The sequence below is a fragment of the Manis pentadactyla genome, chromosome 10 (assembly GCF_030020395.1).
Source record: "Manis pentadactyla isolate mManPen7 chromosome 10, mManPen7.hap1, whole genome shotgun sequence".
Lineage (NCBI taxonomy): Eukaryota > Metazoa > Chordata > Mammalia > Pholidota > Manidae > Manis > Manis pentadactyla.
Genome location: NC_080028.1, coordinates 43,120,148 through 43,141,951, shown reverse-complemented (window position 1 = coordinate 43,141,951; position 21,804 = coordinate 43,120,148). Strand labels below are relative to the sequence as shown.

General features: G+C 37.8%; 2 protein-coding genes across 2 annotated transcripts; one reads left to right on the top strand and one right to left on the bottom strand.

Moving 5' to 3' along the window:
* Positions 1–6,062: 6,062 nt before the first annotated feature.
* On the bottom strand, positions 6,063–6,935 carry LOC130685109 (olfactory receptor 6C2-like). The gene has a single exon (XM_057508294.1). It carries the CDS (start codon positions 6,933–6,935, stop codon positions 6,063–6,065), a length of 873 nt encoding a protein of 290 aa, XP_057364277.1.
* Positions 6,936–17,926: 10,991 nt separating this feature from the next.
* LOC130685108 (olfactory receptor 6C2-like) lies at positions 17,927–18,865 on the top strand. The gene has a single exon (XM_057508293.1). It carries the CDS (start codon positions 17,927–17,929, stop codon positions 18,863–18,865), a length of 939 nt encoding a protein of 312 aa, XP_057364276.1.
* The last annotated feature ends 2,939 nt before the right edge of the window (positions 18,866–21,804 follow it).

Genomic DNA, 21,804 nt, shown 5'->3' with positions numbered 1-21,804 from the left:
GCTGTGTCGGGCAGACACTTGGACCCCAGCTAGCTGGAATAACAATAAACCTCTTGCTTGTTGCATCGATCTGCCGTGGCCTTCGTCTCCTCACTGGGGGGAAGCGCAGACTGGAATAAGGCCGTTGGGTCTTACATAAGGTGTGTTAACATATCCACAGGTCTTAAAGCTCCTTTACGTGGCTTCTCATTCAAACACCATAACACTATCCATAAGCGAACAGACCAGACCCACAGACTATTGGTGTCCAACTTCAGGACAGATTTCAACAAACTTTTGTACCTCTCTATCATGCATGCCTGCCCTGGTAGGGTTATATGGTTCATGAAACTTCCACTTTATTCCAAATTGCTGCACCCATCCTTGTAACGCATGTCCAGTAAAGTAGGTGTCTTGATTGCTCTCAGTTACCTGCAGCCAGCCATAGGCTGCAAAAAGACACTTTAGGACCCTCTTGGTGGTTTGCTGATTTTCACAACATGCAGGAAAAGCAACTAACAGTCCAGTAGCCATGTCCACACAAGTCATGGTATACCGATATACTTCTGATATGGGCAGAGGCCCAATATAGTCTATCTGCCACCTGACAAGGGGTATCAGCCCCTGTTCTATTGTCCCATGTTGCTGCAGGACTCGGTGTAAGTTCCTCCTTGATCACACATGGCACTCCTTCCAGGATCTGCTGACTTCTTCAAAGGTCAATGGCAAGCCACGCTGATGAGCTACAGCCCATGTTGTCTTTTGCCCTATGTGCAACAAACACAGATGTAACAATTGGGCCACAGCAGAGACAGGCTTTCCTTCTAGCCAGCACACCTGGGCCAATGTGTCTGCTTCATCATTCCCTGGGGATGCCAAAGGCAAATGGACAGTCACATGTTATATGGTAACAGTGTTAGTCTGACCAGAGGCCCGTAGGTCTTGCTACAACTCTTGCTACGAAAGAGGCCAATGACCAACCATCTAGCTGACATGGTACCATGTTGGTAGCCGTAGGGTTCAGCCCCATTAGATGGCCCAGCTCTCAATGCAGACAACTATATGGGAGGGATCCTGGGTGATCATGAGCCATACTGCCTGCAATTCAGCCCATTGACTGTTCTTTCCCTCTCCATCTTGCTGGGTAGCCCAATAGAATCTTGTTAGAACATTGTGTCAGTCTTAGGATGGAAAGCCACAGCCCTCCACTTTAGGGGCTGCCTGCCACTGGAGTCATCTATATACCAAGCATCCTCAAGTATAGGGAATTTTCACTCCTGATAAGGACTCTCTGCCACCACTGGCTCAAAAGCAAGCTCTTCCTGTTTTCCACTGATATATTTCACTAGACCCAATAAGTTTTGGAATTCTCCACTTAAGGGGCTAGGGTAAAGGTCACTACCCTGTTGTAAATATGCCAATGTCCTGGACCTCAGTGCCTGAAACTGCTGCTCTGGCTTTAATTGGTGCCACAGTTCTAACAAGATCCTATTGGGCTGCCCAGCAAGCTTTTTCACTACCTCAGCCTTTATCAAATTAACCCACATCTGCATCCCCGAGACCTTCATGGGGCCTTTGCACCTCTCCTTTCAGTCGTAGCCCATACTTCCTTCAGGGCTCTTACTGTTTCAACCTCGCCCAAATCTGCTAACATACGAGTAGCCTCACTTTGGGTTGCCTATGTAGGGAGCAGTAATAGTCACTAGGGACCCAAAGAGAGATGGGGGAGTTATATGGAGCACGAGATTTCTCATTCCTGTGATGAACAACTCCTCATTGGGGCCCTGGGGGTCTATATGATAGGTGATATTTTTCATGCCAGCCCCTGTAACACTTGCCCAAGCTGTGCATAGATTTTACCGCTAGTGTGTAAATATGGTAAATCACCCTGAGTAGGCCAAACAGCCCTGATGGCTGCTGTCAGCCATTCCAGAAGCACCTGATTCCCTATGTTGTGATGGGCACTTTGCAACCACTTCTGGAGGGAAGGGTGAGTTGTCAGGGAATCCAGTCTACCCATTTCAGAAGTGGACATAACAATGTTTTCCACCTCCATATACCAGAGATGCAAAAGCCATGTAGGCAGAAGTTCTGATGTCTTCTGCCAAAACCGGATTCTCATATCCTGAGTGCTGCTCTATCAATTGTGCTGACAAACAACACTCTTAACCTGGGGGTCCTGGTTCTGAGGGACTAATAAGGCTTTTGTTGCCATCTTGAAGAACAGAAATTAAACAGATGTTTAAGAGATTTTTCAGAGAGACTGGTTGGCAATGGGAGCATCAAATACAAGTCATCAGCAGGCTAAAGAAAAGATCAAGAGAGAGGGAACAATGTGGTTGAATGGTATCCTTGCATTGAGTATCCTGTAAAAGATACCTTAAAATTTTCTGAAGTATAGTTTTGGATATACAGAAAAACTGAATATATAGTATGGCTATATGGTTCCCATATATCACATGCTAAGTTTCCTCTATTATTAATATCTTAAATTACTATACATTTGTTACAATTAAAGGACTAATAGTGATATATCACTATTAAATAAAACCCACACTTCATTCAGATTTCCTCAGTTTTCACCTAATATCTTTTTTCTATGCCAGGATCCTGACTAGGATATCACATTGCATCTAGTTTTCATCTATCCTTAGGTTCCTCATGACCATGACAGTTTCTCAGACTTTCCTTTTATTTGAAGACTATGACAATTTTGAGGAGTTAACTGGTCAGGTATTTTATAGGATGTTCCACTGTTAGAATTGGTCTGATGCTACTGGGAAGAAGACCAACAGAGATAAAGAGTCATTTTTATCACATCATGTCAAGGATACATACTATCAACCTGACATGATTGTTATTGACCTGGGTCACTGACAGTGTTTGTCAGTTTCTTCACTATAAAGCTTTCCCTTCCTTTAGGATGGAGTATCTACATAAATTATGTGGAATTCTTCTGCAACAGATTTGTCTCTTTTCCCTAATTTACTAATTGATTTAGTCATTTATTTACATCAGTATGTATACCTAGATAGATATCTTACACTTTGGATTATAATCTAATTCTATTCTATATATTTTGTTACCAAATTGTTCAGCTTTGTCCACTGGAAGATCTTTCCATTGATTTCTTTGTTTATTTGACATACTTCATTAATGTGAATATATTTATATTTATTTTCTTTGAAGGCCCATACTAAAGAGTTCTAAAAAGTAAAGGAAGGGATGAATTTGGGAGATCCTGCTTGCATATAAGCATCTTCTTTTTCCTTTCTGAGAGTGCAATACAAGCTCCAGAAGTCCAGAACCTTGTCCTATCTGTTCATAAAACAGTACCTGGGACATAGTAGCTACTCAATAATTGTTGAATGAATAGATGAAAGAATGATGACAGGTCTTGGACAGAAACAGGAGAAATGATGTGAGCAATTGCACTGTAAGGTCTAGGTGATACCAAATTAGATTATATCTTATGAGGAGGGGAGAATGTGGTTTCATTAGAATGTGTTGGATAAAATGGAGCACAATGAGCAAATAATTTATAAATATTAAAAGCATCCACAATCACATATTTCTGAACTACATGAGACATCTTATAAAAAGTGTTCTTATCAAAGAGTTCAGGTAATGCAGTTTCTATAATTCTGTTTCTACAATTGAGAACTAGTGTAGCAATGATAAACCGGTATCTACTGTCAAGAATGGTTTTAATGTTTCTATTGTCAAAAATATTTGCACTTGGAGAATTATAGAGTCATGATTAATATGTATAAACAAAACATAAGCAGTGTAAAACAACTGGAGGAATAATGACAAAATATGTGGAATTAATAATTCCTAGAGGGGTTTATAGGAATAGAAAATCATTTTGGGCAAAGAGGATGGGGGGGAAATGGAGGGTGGATTTGAGCTAGGCTCTGAAAATGGCAATTATTTGAGTAGGGGATAAATAGAGTTTGAATAGGAGAGGATGAAGGGTATTTCAAGTGAGTGACTAATGTGAAAAGCTTAGTTTTTGGATTAAGTTTAATGTCAAGGAATTGCAGAAACTGTTTGGATTAAAGAGGTTGAACACAGATTTTGGAAACTCTTGACTGCTAACAGGATGAATTTCAGTTAAAAATGAGAAGTTTCTGGAAGACGTTAAGCAGTTAGTACACTAAAGTAGTGTTTAGGGTAATATAAATTGTGATATTTTTAGTTAACAATAAGGTGAAGAGATTAGAAATAGAATATTATTAGGTGATTCTCAAAATAATTCTGATTGAAAGATAAGATTTTAGATTAGAGCTAAGACAGGAATATGAGATGCAAGCACTAACTTTTTGATGAAAGAAATTCATAATACTTAGTGACTGAAATATGAGATATAGGAAGAAGAGCAAGTAAAGTGGGATGGGGTAAAAATGTGCCCATTCGATGTGAAATTCCTCCAACCTGCACATAAAATTAAATTCCACAACATCCTGAATATTTTCATTTGTCCAAACTGGGCAACGTGAAAAGCCCTGATCAATTTCAGTAATATTAGAGTCATGTTTATGAGCTGGAGTCCAAGAGTGACCTCAGGTATTTGATGCAGTAATTCCAGCTCAAATACCTGACACAATGCCACCTTTTTGCATTCCCTCTTTCTGAGTAGGTGAACAAGAGGAGAATATCTCATTATGTAAAACAGATAAGGATTATCTTTCATCAACCTACTAAATTTCCATTAATGGTCCTATTGTGATGCACTTGGTTCATGAAGTGGGCAGTGTATTATGTGAATCTTTACAATATTTTTAACTTTCTCCATGATCATCCAATACAATGAGATTCATGGGTAAACACTTTTGTTAAGGATTTAGAACTCAACTAGAGTAATCAACCCAATTACTAAGTAAATACACCAAATAATGCATGCTTAAATTACTAAAAGAAAAGCTGGGGAATGTTTGGAGTTTTGTTGGTATTTATGCGAAGCAACCAAATGCCCCTGAAATGTCATTCTTAAATTATTATTTTTTTGATGTTTTGAACCAACCTCCTAATCTTTAACATTCTTCTGTTTTTAACTGAGATAAAATCAGTTATAATATTATAAGCATTTAAGTTTACAATATTATAATTCAATATCTGTATATAGTAAAAAGTGATCACCACCAAAAGTCTAGTTACCATCCACCACTATATACTTACTCCCTCCACCCATTTTGCCCAGCCCCCACACTAACATTGTTCTTAAATCAAGGTCTGGATATTGGGAAACTTATCAAACCAAGATTTAGGTATCCTTCTTCTAAATTCTGGCTTGTTCCCTTAGAGTCCATATCTAAATACCTTCAAAGACAATCCCAACGGAAGACACGCAGTACTTGGAATTATCACTCTTTCTCTTAGGTTTTCATAATATTTCAGGATGCAGTGTACTTGCATAACTTCCAGAAAGCCAATTGAAACATTTTTGTGTGTTGATAAATTGGTTTAAAAGAAAGCATGTAGTTATCTTCACTGATTTTGAAGCTGTCCCATTAACACCTTCTACTCATTCTTGAAAAGAGGACATAGTATAATAAGGAAGACCTCTGGAGCATATACTTGATCAATTCTGAAGATTTTTCTAAGAATCTTAATATCCTCTTAAACAATTAGGGGTTAAGTATTGAAGTATTCCCAACAAACGAAATATAGTCTCTGGGCACATATACTCCAAAGCATGAGAAGACTATGTAGCCTTAGATGGAACTTCATTTATTTGCATTTCCTTCCTATGACATTGAGCACTGTGTGGACTCAGGTCTCTGGAACATGCATTTATTGAAGAAACCATTCTAAAAATAAAACTGAAAGGAGACAGAAATATCTTGATTTTGGCTTTTGAATTGTAAAGGGAAAATGTTTTTAAGGGAAGATTATGTTGAAAAATCTGCAGAATAGGAAGAAACCATTTATTCGGCAAAGTCATGAATATTGCTCATGGATCATTCATATTTAAATTTACTTAAGCTTAGTAAAAAAAAAACATGAATAGTCTCTTACTTCTTTATGAGAAATCCAATCCATTTTGCTGTGTCTTTGAAGGCATCTTTCACTTGTTTGTTTCAAAGTGTATAAATGAATGGATTAAGCAAAGGGGCAACAGACGTAGTGAGCACAGACACCACTTTATTAATAGCTACTCCTTCCTTTGCCGAGGGCTTGATGTAGATGAAAATGCAGCTGCCATAACTGATGGAAACCACAACCATGTGGGAGGAGCAGGTGGAAAAGGCCTTCTTCCTTTGCTGGGCAGAAGGGAATCTGAGAATGGTCTTGATGATGTAAGTGTAGGAGAGGACGACACACACCAAGGTCACAGTGAGCGTCAGGGCAGCAAAACTCAAGGCAATTCGCTCTATTAACGCTGTGTCTGAGCAGGTTATCTTTAAAATAGGAGCTGTGTCACAGCCGAAATGATCAATCACATTCGAGTCACAGAATTCCAGCTGGAGGCCCAAGCCAAGGGCTGGGAGAATGATTAACAGGCCCGCAATCCAACAGCAGAGAACAAGTGTAGTGCAGACTCTGCTGTTCATGATGGTCATGTAATGCAGAGGCTTACAGATGGCCACATAGCGGTCATAGGACATGGCGGCAAGGAGAAAAAATTCTGTTGCTACAAGGAGGACAACAAAAAATATCTGGGTGGCACAAGCATTATAAGTAACTGTATTATCTCCAGATATCAGAGCATAAAGGAATCTGGGGATACAGACAGTGGTGAATGAAACTTCTAAGAAAGAGAAATTTCGGAGAAAAAAATACATGGGAGTTTTAAGATGGGAATCCCACAGTGTGAGGGTGATAATGATGAGGTTCCCAGCCACACTCAATAGGTAGGTGAAAAACAAAAATACAAAGAGCAAGACTTGTAGTTTTGGGTCATCTGTCAATCCCAGCAGGATGAATGTGGTTATTGCTGTGTGATTCCTCATCACTGCCTTGTGCCAAGTCAAGAGCGATTCCATCTGAAGAGAGAAGTGTCGCAAGAAGCTGGCCCTGGAACCTGGATGCAAACACCCAGCAAGCAACTCACACACACTTCCTTCTTTTCCTTATTGGCCAGTTGTTAATAGCAGTGCCTCTGACATCTTACCAGGAGGCAGCTACAGGAAATATCTAAGACTGATCTTATGCTTATAATTCTCTGATTAGAAAGAGCATTTACAAAAATGTCAAAAGCCAAACAAAACATAAATCATATGTGTAATTTGCAGTTTCTCAAGATTATTGTCTTGTGGTCCAGATCTTCTTGTCCTTAGCCTGGAGGAAATTAGGTCATGTTTGAAGTTTTCTTCTTCCAACCTCATCTTTCTTTGCTTTTGCACACCAGACTGAAATGCTCCATTTTCAAAATCAGGAAGGATCTCTTAAGTAGCATTATTGTGTGTTTTACAATAATTTATAGAGCAATTTTAGGACCACAGCAAAATTGAGCATAAGGTAGAGAGATTTCCCATATCCCTCCTGTCCAAAGATGTGCAGCCTACCCCTGTTGTCAGCACTCTCATCAAACTAGTACATGTGCTAAAATTGATGGACCCACATGTAGACATCAAAGCCCATAGTTTGCATATGCTTCACTCTTGGTGCTGTTCTATGGGCTTGGAAGAATGTGCATCAGTATTTCACCCTGATCATGTTAGGCTGTTAAGCTGAGTTTTGACAGCAGCACATTCATTTAAAAGTGTTAGTTCTGCTCTTTGTACTCCAAGTTATTTCTAAATAGGTAGTCAAATATTTAAAATACAAATATGTACATGTTTTTTTTCACATGTATGTAGGCAAATGGAGTTATTTCTAAGCCAGTTTTGGGACTGCTTAGGCAGAAAGTTTCCTGAATTGGTATAAAGAAAGGTTTTCTGGAACGGGGATATCAGCCAGGTTGAGTCCTGGTGTGGGGCTTTGGGGTGTGGGCAGGTCCCAGATGGAAGGATCTGTGGTGTTTGCTTTCTTCACCCCCTGATCAACCCTGTGCTCTTTGCAGTACAACACTCAGAATCTGTCCCAGAATATGTTTCAGTGACCTCTCCTTTGAACAATTTCTGCTGTTCCTACCCTCAAAACCTGTCTTCCACCATTTTACCAACCAGCTCCCTAACCCTGTTACTTATGTTCTTTGACTTTTAGAAAATGCATCTTGCCAAACAACATCCAGAAATAAGTGTACACATATGAAGCAATCTTAGTAAATACATTTTAAAGTACCCTAACTTCCTCATTGAATTTCCAAACTGACATTCCCAGAAGTTTAAAGACTCCCTGAGGAATTTCATTTGATGGGTGATCAGGAAATTACCCTCACTTTCATGCCCAAACTTACCCTCACGGCTAAAAAATTCATATTTTAAGGAGCTGCTCTCAGGTATCCATTCTGTAAAAGAAGATCTGGTTAATGCATTCTCACTGGTGTTATCTGTAGTTAATAATAAATATATCAGCCTATAATATATTTTTGCATTTTATTAGGGGAATAATTGATAATTGAGAAAATTTAGGCATAACTTCAGGGTTTGCAGACAAACTGCACATTTTATATGATAAGAAGAACTAATTTCATAAGTGATCCAAAGATTACCCCAGTTGCACCCAATGTATGTTTGAGTAGAAAATCAAAACTACATTTGGTTACTCTTCTTTCCTATAGCTCAAGTAAGCAATCTACATTTATTCATTTAAATAATATTTAACAAGTATCTTATATTTAAAGAACATAATATCAGAGACTGGAGACCTGACAGTTAACAAATTTCTCCTTAAAGAGCTTTCAGGCTACCAGCGGGAGAAAGTGTGTCAGGCTAATGCATACTCTGTGACATGGTAGCACAAGACAACAATGGAAACGCAACTTTGGATTGGGGACGTTAACAACTCTGTTCCCTTGCAATAGCTCTTAGTTACATTGGTAGCTGTTCATATTTTCCTATGTTCATTCTGTTTCTCTAGGTTCTTTTGTTTCTACTAAAGTTGTCAGAGTCATTGTCAGCATAAGTGGACTGAGCAAGGGCATGGCTCAGGGTTCACAGGCATGAATCTGGAACAGAATAACTCCTTCCTGAGCTTACAGGAGAGATGGTCACTGCAGAGATAGCACCTTGCCATGTACTCGCCAGGAGAAGTATCTGGTGGGCCAAACTAAATGACAGGTCAGGTTTGCTCTGCACTCCTAATTTTCCTCCCTGCTTCCATCCCTTCAAGTGCAGAAGAGTCTTCACCCTTGTCCTGGTTTCTGACATTGTCACTCCAGCTCTCCCTCTCCTACAAAGTTCTGGAATCTAAAATTATTCTCTGCTTTTCTTATCAAATCTTTAATTCTTCTCTATTGATAGTAAAGTGGTGAACTCAGTGACATTTTCATTTGAATAATCATTAATTTGATATTTAAAATGCCTAATGCTTCTGAACCTTCAGAGTCAGTATTTTAATTCTTGAACCTTTATAAAATATACAACTCCTAGTGATACAGTAAGCCCTGTGGGGCAGATCCTTTGGATATAAGACTGCTGCCTTCTAGCCTGTACACACAATCACACCAGCACTCTGCTATACTGGGAACATTTCCCTGGGAGGCTGAGAGTTATTCACTTATTTTGAATTTGGATCATTTAACGTTTGAAATACTTTCACTAAATAAATGAAAAAATTTACCACCTTCCTCCCAGAAATACTGTTTTCAGTTAATGTTCACAGGCAGGCCTTGTGGGCAGCCTATGCAAGACTACACACTCTCACTGTCACTGGGGGGATAGTAAGTCATCTAGATTCTATATTTTCCCTCATTGACTTCCTATTTAATGATTTAAAAATATTATGCACCCAGTGATACTACTTTTGTTTGGAAAGATACCTCTCTTTTGGGACAGAGGCTATCCATGGACTGGATTGTTGATATTCAAATACAGTAAATGTTGCCCCCTCCCCAAAGAGGCCAAACTGACCTCAATAACAGGTGGGGAATAAGGTGAGGTTCCCTGTAAGGTAATTTATAGTGTTGGTATAACTTGATATCCATGACTTTAGTGGATATTACTGGGTGGCAGTGTCTTTTCCAATACCTTTTATTTTTCTGCCTCTTAAGTACTTTCAGTCCAACTCACAGCTGCGACTGTCCTTTTCAAAGGTAAAAAGTGACCATGGCAGACATTTCCATTTCCATTTTCCTGCAGAATAACAACAGATCAGAAATGACTCTTGAATACTTTTCTACACTATCAGTTATAATGAACTGAATTCCGGAATTTAAAAGTGGCTGTATTCACCCTCTGCCTATGTTTTGAGAATTTAGAAAAATGTGTTTTGACAATCGCATGCTCACTCACTTTCTGACAGTGTTTTACCCCAGGCCCTGGAGGGAACCACAATTTGAGGAGCATTAGGTTGGTGAGACGCTTTTTGTGCCCTTCTCCCATTCTCACACCCTACCTGTCTCTAACTTGTCTCACCCACACACAAGTGCATGTGTGGGCACAGACACACACACACACTCACACACACATACACACACGCTCACATGCTCACAGGCAAGTCTGACAACTGACAGAGCTCTTCTGGATTTTCACAGCTCCTGATAGAATGAGTCCAGTCTCAGACCCCTCTTCCCTCACCAAGCCCGTCATGGCATTTGGCACTAGATTTTCCAGGTACTCTGTTAATCCAAAGGAAGAAAAGGGATGTGCAGAGATAAGGAAGGTTTCTCTCTAGTTTTGTCAGAGGGTGCTTCTGATCTTCCTGGGCAAGGAGGCAGGCTGCCCTGCAAATTGTATAAGAGCATCATGTCTTATATGTGCATATCTGCTACCAGGGCACAGGGAACATGTGAATGAACAACAAAATAGTCCTCAGTGACCCAGTTTCAAAAGTTACTAATGAATTGGTGGCAGTCTAATCAACAGTGTGAAAACACACATAGCAGTGGGGACAATGTCCTCAGAGACACTGAGGGTGGTCTGATGTCATCTAAATTCTGTTTTGATGTCTTTATGGAATCTTCATATTTCTCCTAGAATTAGACACTCTTTGACATCAATCTTAGGTAAAGTCAAAGAACAAAGCTATCCTCATTTTGCAGATGAGGAAACTGAGGAGCAGATAAATGATGGACAGAATGCCCTGCCTGTGATGGGGCAGGTTTTGAACAAAAGTTTATCTGAATACAAAGATCCCACTTCTCCCCACATCCTAACCTAGCTGCTTGTCCCTATATTTGAGACACTCACCTGTATTTAAATTTCAAACAGTTCTAGTGCTACCTGGCCTTCACTTTAATCATTTTTCCTTCTACTTACAACTTTTCAGATAGGCAATGAAACTACCTACTTTCGGTATTTGGAGCAAAGGAGAGTTTTGCATCCCAAGCACTGGATAAACAATTACCTGGTGTCAGGACATGTTTCTGGTTTTCTTATGGCTTATTACTGCTTAGTGACCTTGAACAAGGTCTTTTTTTCACTCTAATGTCACTTCTGGACATTTGCTTACTTGCTGCTCATGCTGATACTCATGTCAAATGAGGGAGCACAGGTGTGTTCCTGCTGCCTCGACTGGAACAGGTTTCTTGCTGTCCCTTTACTCAGTCCACTCACTCCTTCTCTGCTGAGGTTTCTCACTCTGACTGACCAATTCACAAGTCACATATTGCTGTCATCCCACTGTTGGCAGAGTGATTGAAAATTTTCCCTGGCAGGGGGAGTGTGCTGGGAAGAAAGGAAATACGTCTCTATATTTGGAGTAAATTTCTGAATAACATCCTGATGGGTTATGGTGTGGTTTGGAATTCCCTGTCTCACATTTTTATTCCCTTATCTGTAACAACTGAACCCCAATTTTATTCAGGGTACAAAGTGTCCAGATAAAATACTACCCAGTTTCCCAACTAGCTGGCATGGCTGTGTGACTAAGATTATGGCCAATGATGCACATTACAATGATTTTAATCAATTATTGCTATAGAGCCATAAATTTCCCTACAAATACTGCTTTAGCTGTATCCCAGGAATTTTGTTATTTGTCTTATAATTATGACTGTTTCTAGGAAAATTTGTTATTGATTTCTAGCTTAATTCCATTTAACCAGATAACGTACTTTGTATAATTTGAATCATTGAACATTTGAGAAGACGTTTTAGAGCCCTGAATATTGTCTAACTTGGTAAATATTATCTGTGAACCTTAGAGCAACTCTGCTCCTTTTGTTGTTCTACTTGCAATATTCTGTAAGTGTCAGATCATGTTGATATTGTTAAGTCTATTATATGTCTAATGAATTTCTGGGTAATGATTCAATCAATAATTGAGAATGGTGTTTTGAAATTTCTGGCTATAATTGTGGGATTTTCCTTCTCTCCTTGAAGTTTTATCAGTTTTTGTTTAAAAAATGTTACTTTTTATCACAGTTATTTGCTCTGATATGCTCTATCTTATGTTAAATAACTATTTGAACTTTTTTGATTAGTATTATGGTATTTTTTTCCATTTTAAACTCACCCATTTCTGTATTTAAATTAGAAGTTGCTTTCTTGAAAGGAACAAAGCATTGCCTATTTTTTACGCTCAACCTGACAATCTCTGACTTTTGTGTTTGGTTGTTGAAATCATTTCTATTTCATAATAACTAACATATTATTCAATAATTCCCCTTCTGGGTATATACCTAAAAAATGAAGCAGAAGCTTGAATGAATATTTCCACACCAATATGCATAGCTTTATTCACTATAACCAAAAGATGGAAACAACCAAATGTCCACTGACGAATGAATAGAGCAATGTGCTATACACACATAAGGGAATATTATTTAACCTTAACAAGGAATCGGATTCTGACACATGCTACAACACAGATGAAGCCATTATGCCAAGTGAAATAAACCAGACAAAAGAGTAAAATATTGTATGGTCATAGTCAAATTCATAGAGGCAGAAAGTAGAATGGCGGTTGGCACAATTAGGAGAGAATGGGGTGTTATTGTTGCATGGGCACCGAATTAAAGTTTAGGAAGATGGAAAGTTCTGGAGATAGATGGTGTTGATGGTTGTACATTAATGTTAATGTTCTTAAAGCCTCTGAACAGTTCACTTAAATATAGTAAAAATGGTAAATATACATATGTTTTACCACAATAAAAAAGTTAAAATGCAAGACATTTAAACACCCCACAAAATATTTCATTTTGGCCTTAAACTCTCAGTGATAACTTTGGTTTATTAACATAATAAGAAAAAACCTTATTTATTTACACAGGTCATTGTCTTTCACGGTGCTCTTTTTCTTTTGGTGAGCACGTGTTTGTATCTGGTCGTAATTAGTATTCAAGAGACGTCCTTTAATATTTCTTGTAGGGCAGCTATGACGGTGATGAATAGCTTTAGGTTTTCTGTCTTAGGAAGTCTCTGCCTCACCTTCAATTAAAGTAAAATATTTTTTTTCATACCATTCTAGGTTGCCATTCCCTTCCTATACTTTCAAGATGTCATTGTGCAGTCTTCTGGCTTTCATTCTTTCTCCTGAAAAGTATACTGTCATTCTTACATTTCATTCTTTTCATGTAATAATATTTTCTTCTTTAGCAACTTCTAAGATTTTCTCATTATAACTACTTATAAGCAATTTTTAAAAATTGTTGTGCCTTCATGTTTGTTGTGGTTAGGGTCTATTGAACACCTCTGACCATTGGATTTATATTTTCCACTTTTTGAATTTTACCATATTTTGAAATATTTTCACTCATTTCTTCATATACTTTTTTGCTCACTTCTTTTTCCTTTTTTGAAGAGAGAACCTAATTATACAACATGTCAGACCTCCTAAATTTGACTTAAAATTCCCTGATGATTTGTTAAAATTTTTTAAATCTTTTCTCGGTATGTTTTATGAAGATAATTTTACTGCTATGTCTTCCAGTTAACTAAATGTTTATTCTTCAATATATAACTATTAAAACTATTCAAAATATGTTGTATATATATATATCGTGTAGCTCTCAGTTTAGTTTGCATCTTTGCAACAATTTTCATGTTTTTACTTAACAAGTCCTATTTTCTCCAACAACTAAAGTACAGTTATAATGTTTTAACTGTATTTTACTATTTTTTCATAAGCACTTCAATATTACTTTTTTAAAATTGAAGATAACCCTTAGCTCTATTTTATTTTAATTTCATCATCTATGCCATTTTGGGTCTATTTATATTGATTTTTCTACTCATTAAAGGTGCATTTTCCTGCTTCTTTGCATGTCTTGTAAACTTTCACTATGTCAGGCACTATGAATTTACCTTTTTGAAGGTCAGATGTATTTCCATCCTTATGAAGGTTATTTAGGCTTGTTCTGGTATCATTTATATCACTAGGAAACAGTTTTGTCCTTTCAGTTTCTGTGTTAGTCTTTTTTAGACAGGATCTGAGCAGTGTTTACCCTAGTGATTTCTTTCCCATAAACTGAGCAAATCTTTCTGTATTATACCCAGTAAATTGTGAGCTTTTAAATTGTGTTTGGTGTGAATAGGAATCATTTCCACTCCTGTGTGAACTCAGAATATTGTTCTTTGCAGTCTTTTGGGTGATTTTTACCTCAGTTAGGTAATTTTCTTCCACATATATGCTCAGCTAAATGTTCATGTTGTGCTGTCTCTAGATCACCAGATAGCACTCTGCATGCTGCCCCCACCTCTTGTTACTTGTTCTTGTGAAATTTAGCCCCCTTATAGTATCATCTGCACCTTCTCCACTCTGGCAGAGTGATGGGCTCCCCATCCTGCAAAATATTTGCAACACATGTAACAATTAAATTGTTAATACATAAGAAAATAAAGCAAAGTTCTAGGAAATATTTTAAGAAAATATTTGTACAAAAATGTACTCTTCATCCTGGGTGAAGGTTGATTTAAACATAAACATAAATTTATAATAAAAATTGCAGAAACATATAATAAGATCTAGGTAGTAAATTTTTTATCATAGTAATGATTTTCTTAAGAAATCACAGTTTCAACTATTAGGATTGTTTTCAAATTATGATGGAATGCACCAAAAAGAAATTACGTGTTCCCCAAATACTGACACAAATTTATAACTACTGAGACAAAAATTTTATGTTTTTAATAATAAAAGAAGTTTGAAAACATCATATAAATGGTTTCATATTTGTGAATATACTAATAATATTAATTTATATAAAAAGAAAATTTATGGAGGGGTATGAGACATTAATACTTGTTATTCCTTATAGCTTCATTTTTCTATTTTTGTTATCTTAATACTTAATAAAAAGTAACAATTATATAAGGCAAAAATATGTTAACCAAAGGAGAAAAAGGGGTAATTTTATTCTTTTAAAGTAATTAGCAGCTACAGATGTTACTGAATAAAATGAGGAAAATGTAGGCTTGCTCTTCTTCACTTTTTATTTTGTGTGAAGTCCTATGTGGAATATCACTGTGGAATTTTCAGTTCTCTGAAGACACTGTCCCCAGGGCTGCCTGAACAGGATCTTTGCCAAATGATTATGCAAAAGATTGACAAGTAACTTCGGATCCTAATTCACCTGGGACTTTTATCCACATACAAACCTGTGAAGTAATTTCTTCATCATTCTAACCCTAAGGATGTTCAGAGATAAAAAATCAACAGGAACCACTATGTCTTTGATCTTTGAGAGACTTAAAAAATTATTTTCTTTAAGAAACAGTTTGATACATTTTACCAAAAGTAGAGAGATATGAATAGTTAATTGAATTGTGGCAAAAAGAAACAAGAGTTTATAATTTTTAACTTATTGAAGAATTTTATAGCCCTGGATTTGTATACCAATAAATAGTAGCCACCTAAAATAAGTGAAATGAAGGACTTCTGGAAGCAACCTTGAATCGGAAATCATCTGCTGACATAATTTAGATTCCTGCACTATAAAACGTTAAGTTTTTTAAAAGACAAAAGGAGTAAATGCGTATTACTCAAACAATAATGTCAACTTACTTTCAAGATATTTAGGATCAAGAACATGGCTTAAAGTTGCCAGACTTGTGTAAGACTCAGTTGTATTGAGACTGAAGGAAAGAGAGGTAGGTGGCCTATATATATTTTCTTTTCTATATTTTGAGTCTATTATTCTATTTATTAAAATTGCTTAATCTGTTGTTACTATTTATTAATTTCTTGTTAACTGTGTGATTCTCACATTTTTGGGAGTACCCAGCTCATCCTAAAACATCAAACCAGGGTCATCCTTGCATCCCTTTACTGAAACCTATAAACTCTTGGAGATTTATTATGGGAAATGGGCAGGTGGTGGGTACAGAGTGTCTCGCACTTCTGAAGGAAAGGGCTGTTTTAAAGCAAGTCAGTAAAGCCTTCATATAGCCAATCAATTAGAATTTCTATAGGAAATGATGTGGGTTCTTTTTTTCAATTTATTTATGATCTAAACAAGCACTGGCAATTGAAATCACTTTAGCAGGTATAAACGTGGTTCATGTATCTGGTGTTCACTAAGGACCAACCACAGAGCAGCTGTTGGTCCAAACCCAGAATTTAAGAGTTTAAATCTCTCATGTTAATGTGTTTCTGGAAGTTGTATTGAGAAAGTATGAATGGAATCCATAAAGGATAGTTATTACTCTGCCCAACAGTGATAAGTCAGGTAACAGATTTTGGCCTTATGCAGGTACGTACATGCATGCTGAGTGTGTAGTCAGGCTGTGGTGTGACTCAGGAGCCACTCAGGGCATGTCCTCCACCAACTGTAAATGCCAACGGGAATCCTAAATTAGAGTTAGGAAGATGGTAAAAGTAAGAGGTGTCAGGATAGTTTTGAAATTGATTCCACATAATAAATAATATAACTTGATCTAGGTCAGAGGGTAAATATTTTCTTGAATCAACTCTATTTTCTCAGTCACCTTCAGACCTATGGTTATTACTTTTAACAAGATAAAAATCCTATTTCCAACAAAATTTTTACATCCTCTGTTAGCACCAAGTGTGAAAAAAACACAGAAAGTTCTTAATATGGCTTTGGAAATTTGGAAGGACTTCTCTGAACAGTCCGACTAGAAAACAGAGGAATGAGTCACAGAGAGCCAAATATAGGTCAGAATCAGCTAAACTGCTATAGTAATGGACAGGGAAAAAAACATAATTAGATAAAATTTTTTTCCACACAGGTAATCCATGTAAGGTGATTCATGCAGTAGAACAGAGTCTTCAACTACATAGGTAGATGGATCTAGAAACATATAGTGTTATAAACACTCCTCATATGTTTTAAATTTATTTAGGAAAAAAAGGTTACAAGCAGATCATGAAACTGAGTTAAGTTCTGATGAGTGAGAAAATAAATATTTTTAGGGGACAAGTCTGTTCTGAATGAATCTATTGCAAAGTACAAATTTAAAGGGCAGTGCACATTTAAAAAACTATCATGAAAAATTATGTTTCCCTTGGACTATATTCTTTAATGAATCCATAAATCCTTTAATTATTTTTTCAAACACAGGTAAAGACAAGTTTTAGACATAAAATCAATGAAGATATTTGTGTTTATTTTTAATGAGGTTCATTAGAATATAACACATCAGAAAGTAGGGCACCGAAGGGTTAGTGTATTTTGTTTCAGGTATATGTATGTAAGTATGTATTTGTGTGAGTTGTGAGCATGTACACTGGGCTGCAATACAAAATGTCTATCATACAATATGTTGTAGTAAAAACGTTCCAAAGTCAAGTTTGTAATCCAGCTAATTATAAGCTATCAGCAGAACCAAGACTATGAATTATATTTATAATCCATTATTAAGTAAAGCAAAATACATGAAAATGCACTGCTCGGCCTTTCTGAACAAAATCCATTATAACCATTTTTCACACCATTTTCTCAGAGCATTCTTTGCTCAGTTTTAAAAACTGATTGGGCAAAAGTCAGGACACAGGAATGAGAAACCACACATCTGTAACAAGATTCATTCTTCTGGGATTGACAGATGCCCCTCAGCTACAGATTCTGATTTTTATATTTCTACTTATGACCTACATGTTGAGTATAACTGGAAACCTGAGCATCATCATCCTCACATTAGTGGATTCTCACCTTAAAACTGCAATGTACATATTTCTCCAAAATTTTTCCTTCCTAGAAATCTCATTCACTTCTGCCTGCATTCCTAGATTCTTGTACAGTATATCAACAGGTGACAGGACTATTACCTATAATGCTTGTGTATGCCAACTGTTTTTTATAGATGTTTTTGCAGTAACAGAATTTTTTCTCCTGGCCACCATGTCCTTTGATCGATATGTAGCCATCTGCAAACCCCTGCATTACATGACCATTATGAACTACGGGGTCTGTAAAAGGCTTATCTTCTGCTGTTGGATGATGTCTTTGTTGATCATATTGCCACCACTCAGCTTGGGACTGGACCTGGAATTCTGTGCCTCTAATGCCATTGACCACTTTATCTGTGATGCAAACCCTATGCTGAAGATCTCATGCTCAGATACATGGCTCATAGAGGAGATTGTTATTGCCTGTGCAGTACTGACCTTTATCATGACTCTGGTGTGTGTGGTTCTGTCCTACGTGTACATCATCAGAACCATTCTAAGACTCCCCTCTGCCCAGCAGAGGAAAAAAGCCTTTTCCACGTGTTCGTCCCACATTATCGTTGTTTCTATCACGTATGGCAGCTGCATCTTTGTTTATATCAAATCTTCAGCAAAAGATGAAATGACCATTAATAAGGGAGTGTCAATACTCACTACTTCCATTTCTCCCATGTTAAACCCATTTATTTATACACTGAGGAACAAACAAGTGAAACAAGCCTTTAATGTCTTAGTCAAAAGATTTATATTGTTCTCAAAGAATTAGGGGAATATTGATGTCAGATTTCTAAGCATATATTCCGTCTACCTAATTTGGTCTGTTCCCAATCTAGATTTGGCATCCCACTCAGTATTGTCCCTGAATGTAAGTCACTCTGTGACCCCATGAATCGGGTCATTACCCCATTCATCTCTTTACAAGAAAATCTTAATGAAGAAAATCATTTTCATAATGATGATAATCTTAATGAAGAAAAATGAGAATAAGTGTTTCAGAAAATATAACTTCACTCTTAACCAATGCTGAAAGGATTGTGTAATTTATCATAAAATATTAGCACAATACTGCACATAATTCATCCATATAAAAAACAAACAAAAACAAGCCTTACTCAAATAAGAGACATAAAATATAAAAGAATCATTACTTTTCTAAGTGTTACAAGAAAATATTTCATAAACCTGAGATATATTTTAATACAATGAATAAGTATAAGATGTAGGATAGAAGGAAGCATTTACTAATGAAAAATCTTTCAAATCACAACATTCACATATCTCATTGATTGAGTCCTTTCCAATATAAAAATTATTTAAAATTTGCCAATGGAATATGAAGTTACAATGATGAGAGAAATGCATTGGTAATTCCTGTTAAAGATAAATCCTTCACTGAAATCACAGAAAACAGATTGATGTTGATACAACAATTAAAATGTTAAATCTTTAATGTGGAGTATTTAAGCAAACAGATGGCAGCAAATCCAAGTAAACTAATATAGGGTTAGAAGAGTGATAAATAAATAAGCACTAAGCCAAATATACTGAGAATGAAAAAAAAGAGAAAACATAGTGTGAATACCAGAATCAATGTGATGATTTGCTGTTTTAAGTGAAAAGAAAATGTCATTTCAAGATTCTAAGTCATGCACCTGTAACTCTGGGGGGCAAATATATTCCCAGCCAGGGGCAAATGAACCTTTGAAGCTGAAATCAGTCAAAGGGAGAAGTAAAGTGGGAGAAACCTGTTTATTGCTTACAAGGAGTTGTCTCATCCTTCTCACCAATGTCTCTTGTGACTTGGCTTCTAAAAGAACCCACCAAAACCTCTCCGTATCAGGTGCAAGCTAGTTCTGAAGTCCACTTGTAATCACCTACTGATATGGAGGTGAACTAAGGTCAGGCAAGAGATTCTGAAAATATTGCAATTTTCCCTGAGCCCAACCTTTCTGAAATCTCGCCTCACAATCACTCACTCCCCATCTTCTGCAATTGCCCAGTGTGAGAACCCTGGAGCGCTGTAACCAGACGAATTACATACAATAACAACGGCAATAAAATCATGATAATCCTCAAGCTGGAACATCCAGCTGGTTTCAAAGTCCTATGCAGATTAAGTCCATAGGTCACCCATTCCACAGGAGGCTGTTAGCTGAATGGACAGGGAGTTCAGTGCACTCATCATGTGGCAGATGCAGGAAGGGGGTGGGTCCAGGCTGCAGGAACTGCAGTAGAAAATATCCTTAAAGGTGATAAGATACATACTTTAACGACACCAGCAGAGGCAAATCTTGTCCATCAGTTAGGATACATGCAGGTCCTGTGATAGGACAGTGGCAGGTATGGGTTCTTGACCTGGTCTAGTGTACCAGACATTCGCTCCACTCCCTGGGGGAGTTACAGATAGATCAATATATAGGGCTACAGGGCATACATGCACTGGCCATAAGACATAGCAAAACTTCCCTATAAGATGCTCTTACGTGCTGTTCATTTGGGGTACACTACTGTGATATTTGGGGGCCACTCAGCTGTAACTCCAGGAACACACAGGAGGCCAGCTTGCAGGATTTTTCCCCAAGGTGCCAGAAGGGCCAGCCATCACTCGTCCATTGTTGAAATGTCCAGGGCCATGCCCACTCCACAGAGTCTCCAGGGTTTAATGCAGGCAGGGCTGGTAGCAGGCACGATGCTGCTTGGCTGGCCATTTCCTGGCTTCAATAACTCCTCTTTGGTACATACATACAATCGTACAGGAGAGGCAGCAATGTGTGTTAGCATGCCCACAGGGCTCAAATCTCCTTTTTAGTGCTTCTCATTCAAATGCCATAGCACAGTCCATAAATGAGCTGACCAACCCCACAGACTATTGGTGTCAGACTTCAGGCCAGATTTCAACAAACCATTGTACCTCTCTATCATGCCTGCCTCAGTAGGGTTATATGATAACTGAAACTTCCACTGTATTAATTATTCCTGCACCTATTCTTGTAATGTGTTACCAGTGTAGTGGATGCCTTGTTTGCTCTCAATAACCTGTGGTTGGCAATAGCCTACAAAGGAGACCCCTTTTTGTGGTTTGCTGATCTGCATGACATGCAGGAAAAGCAACCAAAAGGCTGGTAGCTGTGTCCACAAAGTCGTGGCATACCAATATCCTTCTGTTATGGGCAGTGGTCCAATATAGTCTATCTGCCACCTGACAAGGGATATTGGCACCTTCCCTGTTTTCCCATGTTGCTGTGGGACTCGGTGTAAGTTCCTCTTAGAGCACCCAAGGCACTTCTTCTGGGCTCTGCTGACTTCTTCAAAGGTCTACGGAAGTCTCCACCAACGTTCTACAACTCACATTGTCTTTTGCCCCGTGTGCAACAAAAGCTGATACAACCACAGGGCTACATCAGAGAAAGGGTTTCCTTCTAGCCAATTCATGTGGGCCAATGTGTCCGCTTCATCATTCCCTGGGGATGTGAAAGGGAAATGGCCAGTGACATGATATACAGTAAGTGTCTAAGTCTGACCGGAAACCCATAGGTCTTGCCACAGCTCTTGCCCCCAAAATGGCCATCACTCACCATCCAGTTGGCACGACACCGTCAGTAACCATAGGGTCAAAGATGGCCCAGCTGTCAGTGTAGACAACTACTGGGGAGGGCTCCTGTGTGATTACGAGCCGTACTGCCCACAGCGCAGCCCATTGGCTGC

Excerpts from the sequence above, each read along its gene's own strand:
- LOC130685109 (XM_057508294.1), bottom strand. The coding sequence starts at position 6,935 with ATGAGGAATCACACAGCAATAACCACATTCATCCTGCTGGGATTGACA.
- LOC130685108 (XM_057508293.1), top strand. The coding sequence starts at position 17,927 with ATGAGAAACCACACATCTGTAACAAGATTCATTCTTCTGGGATTGACA.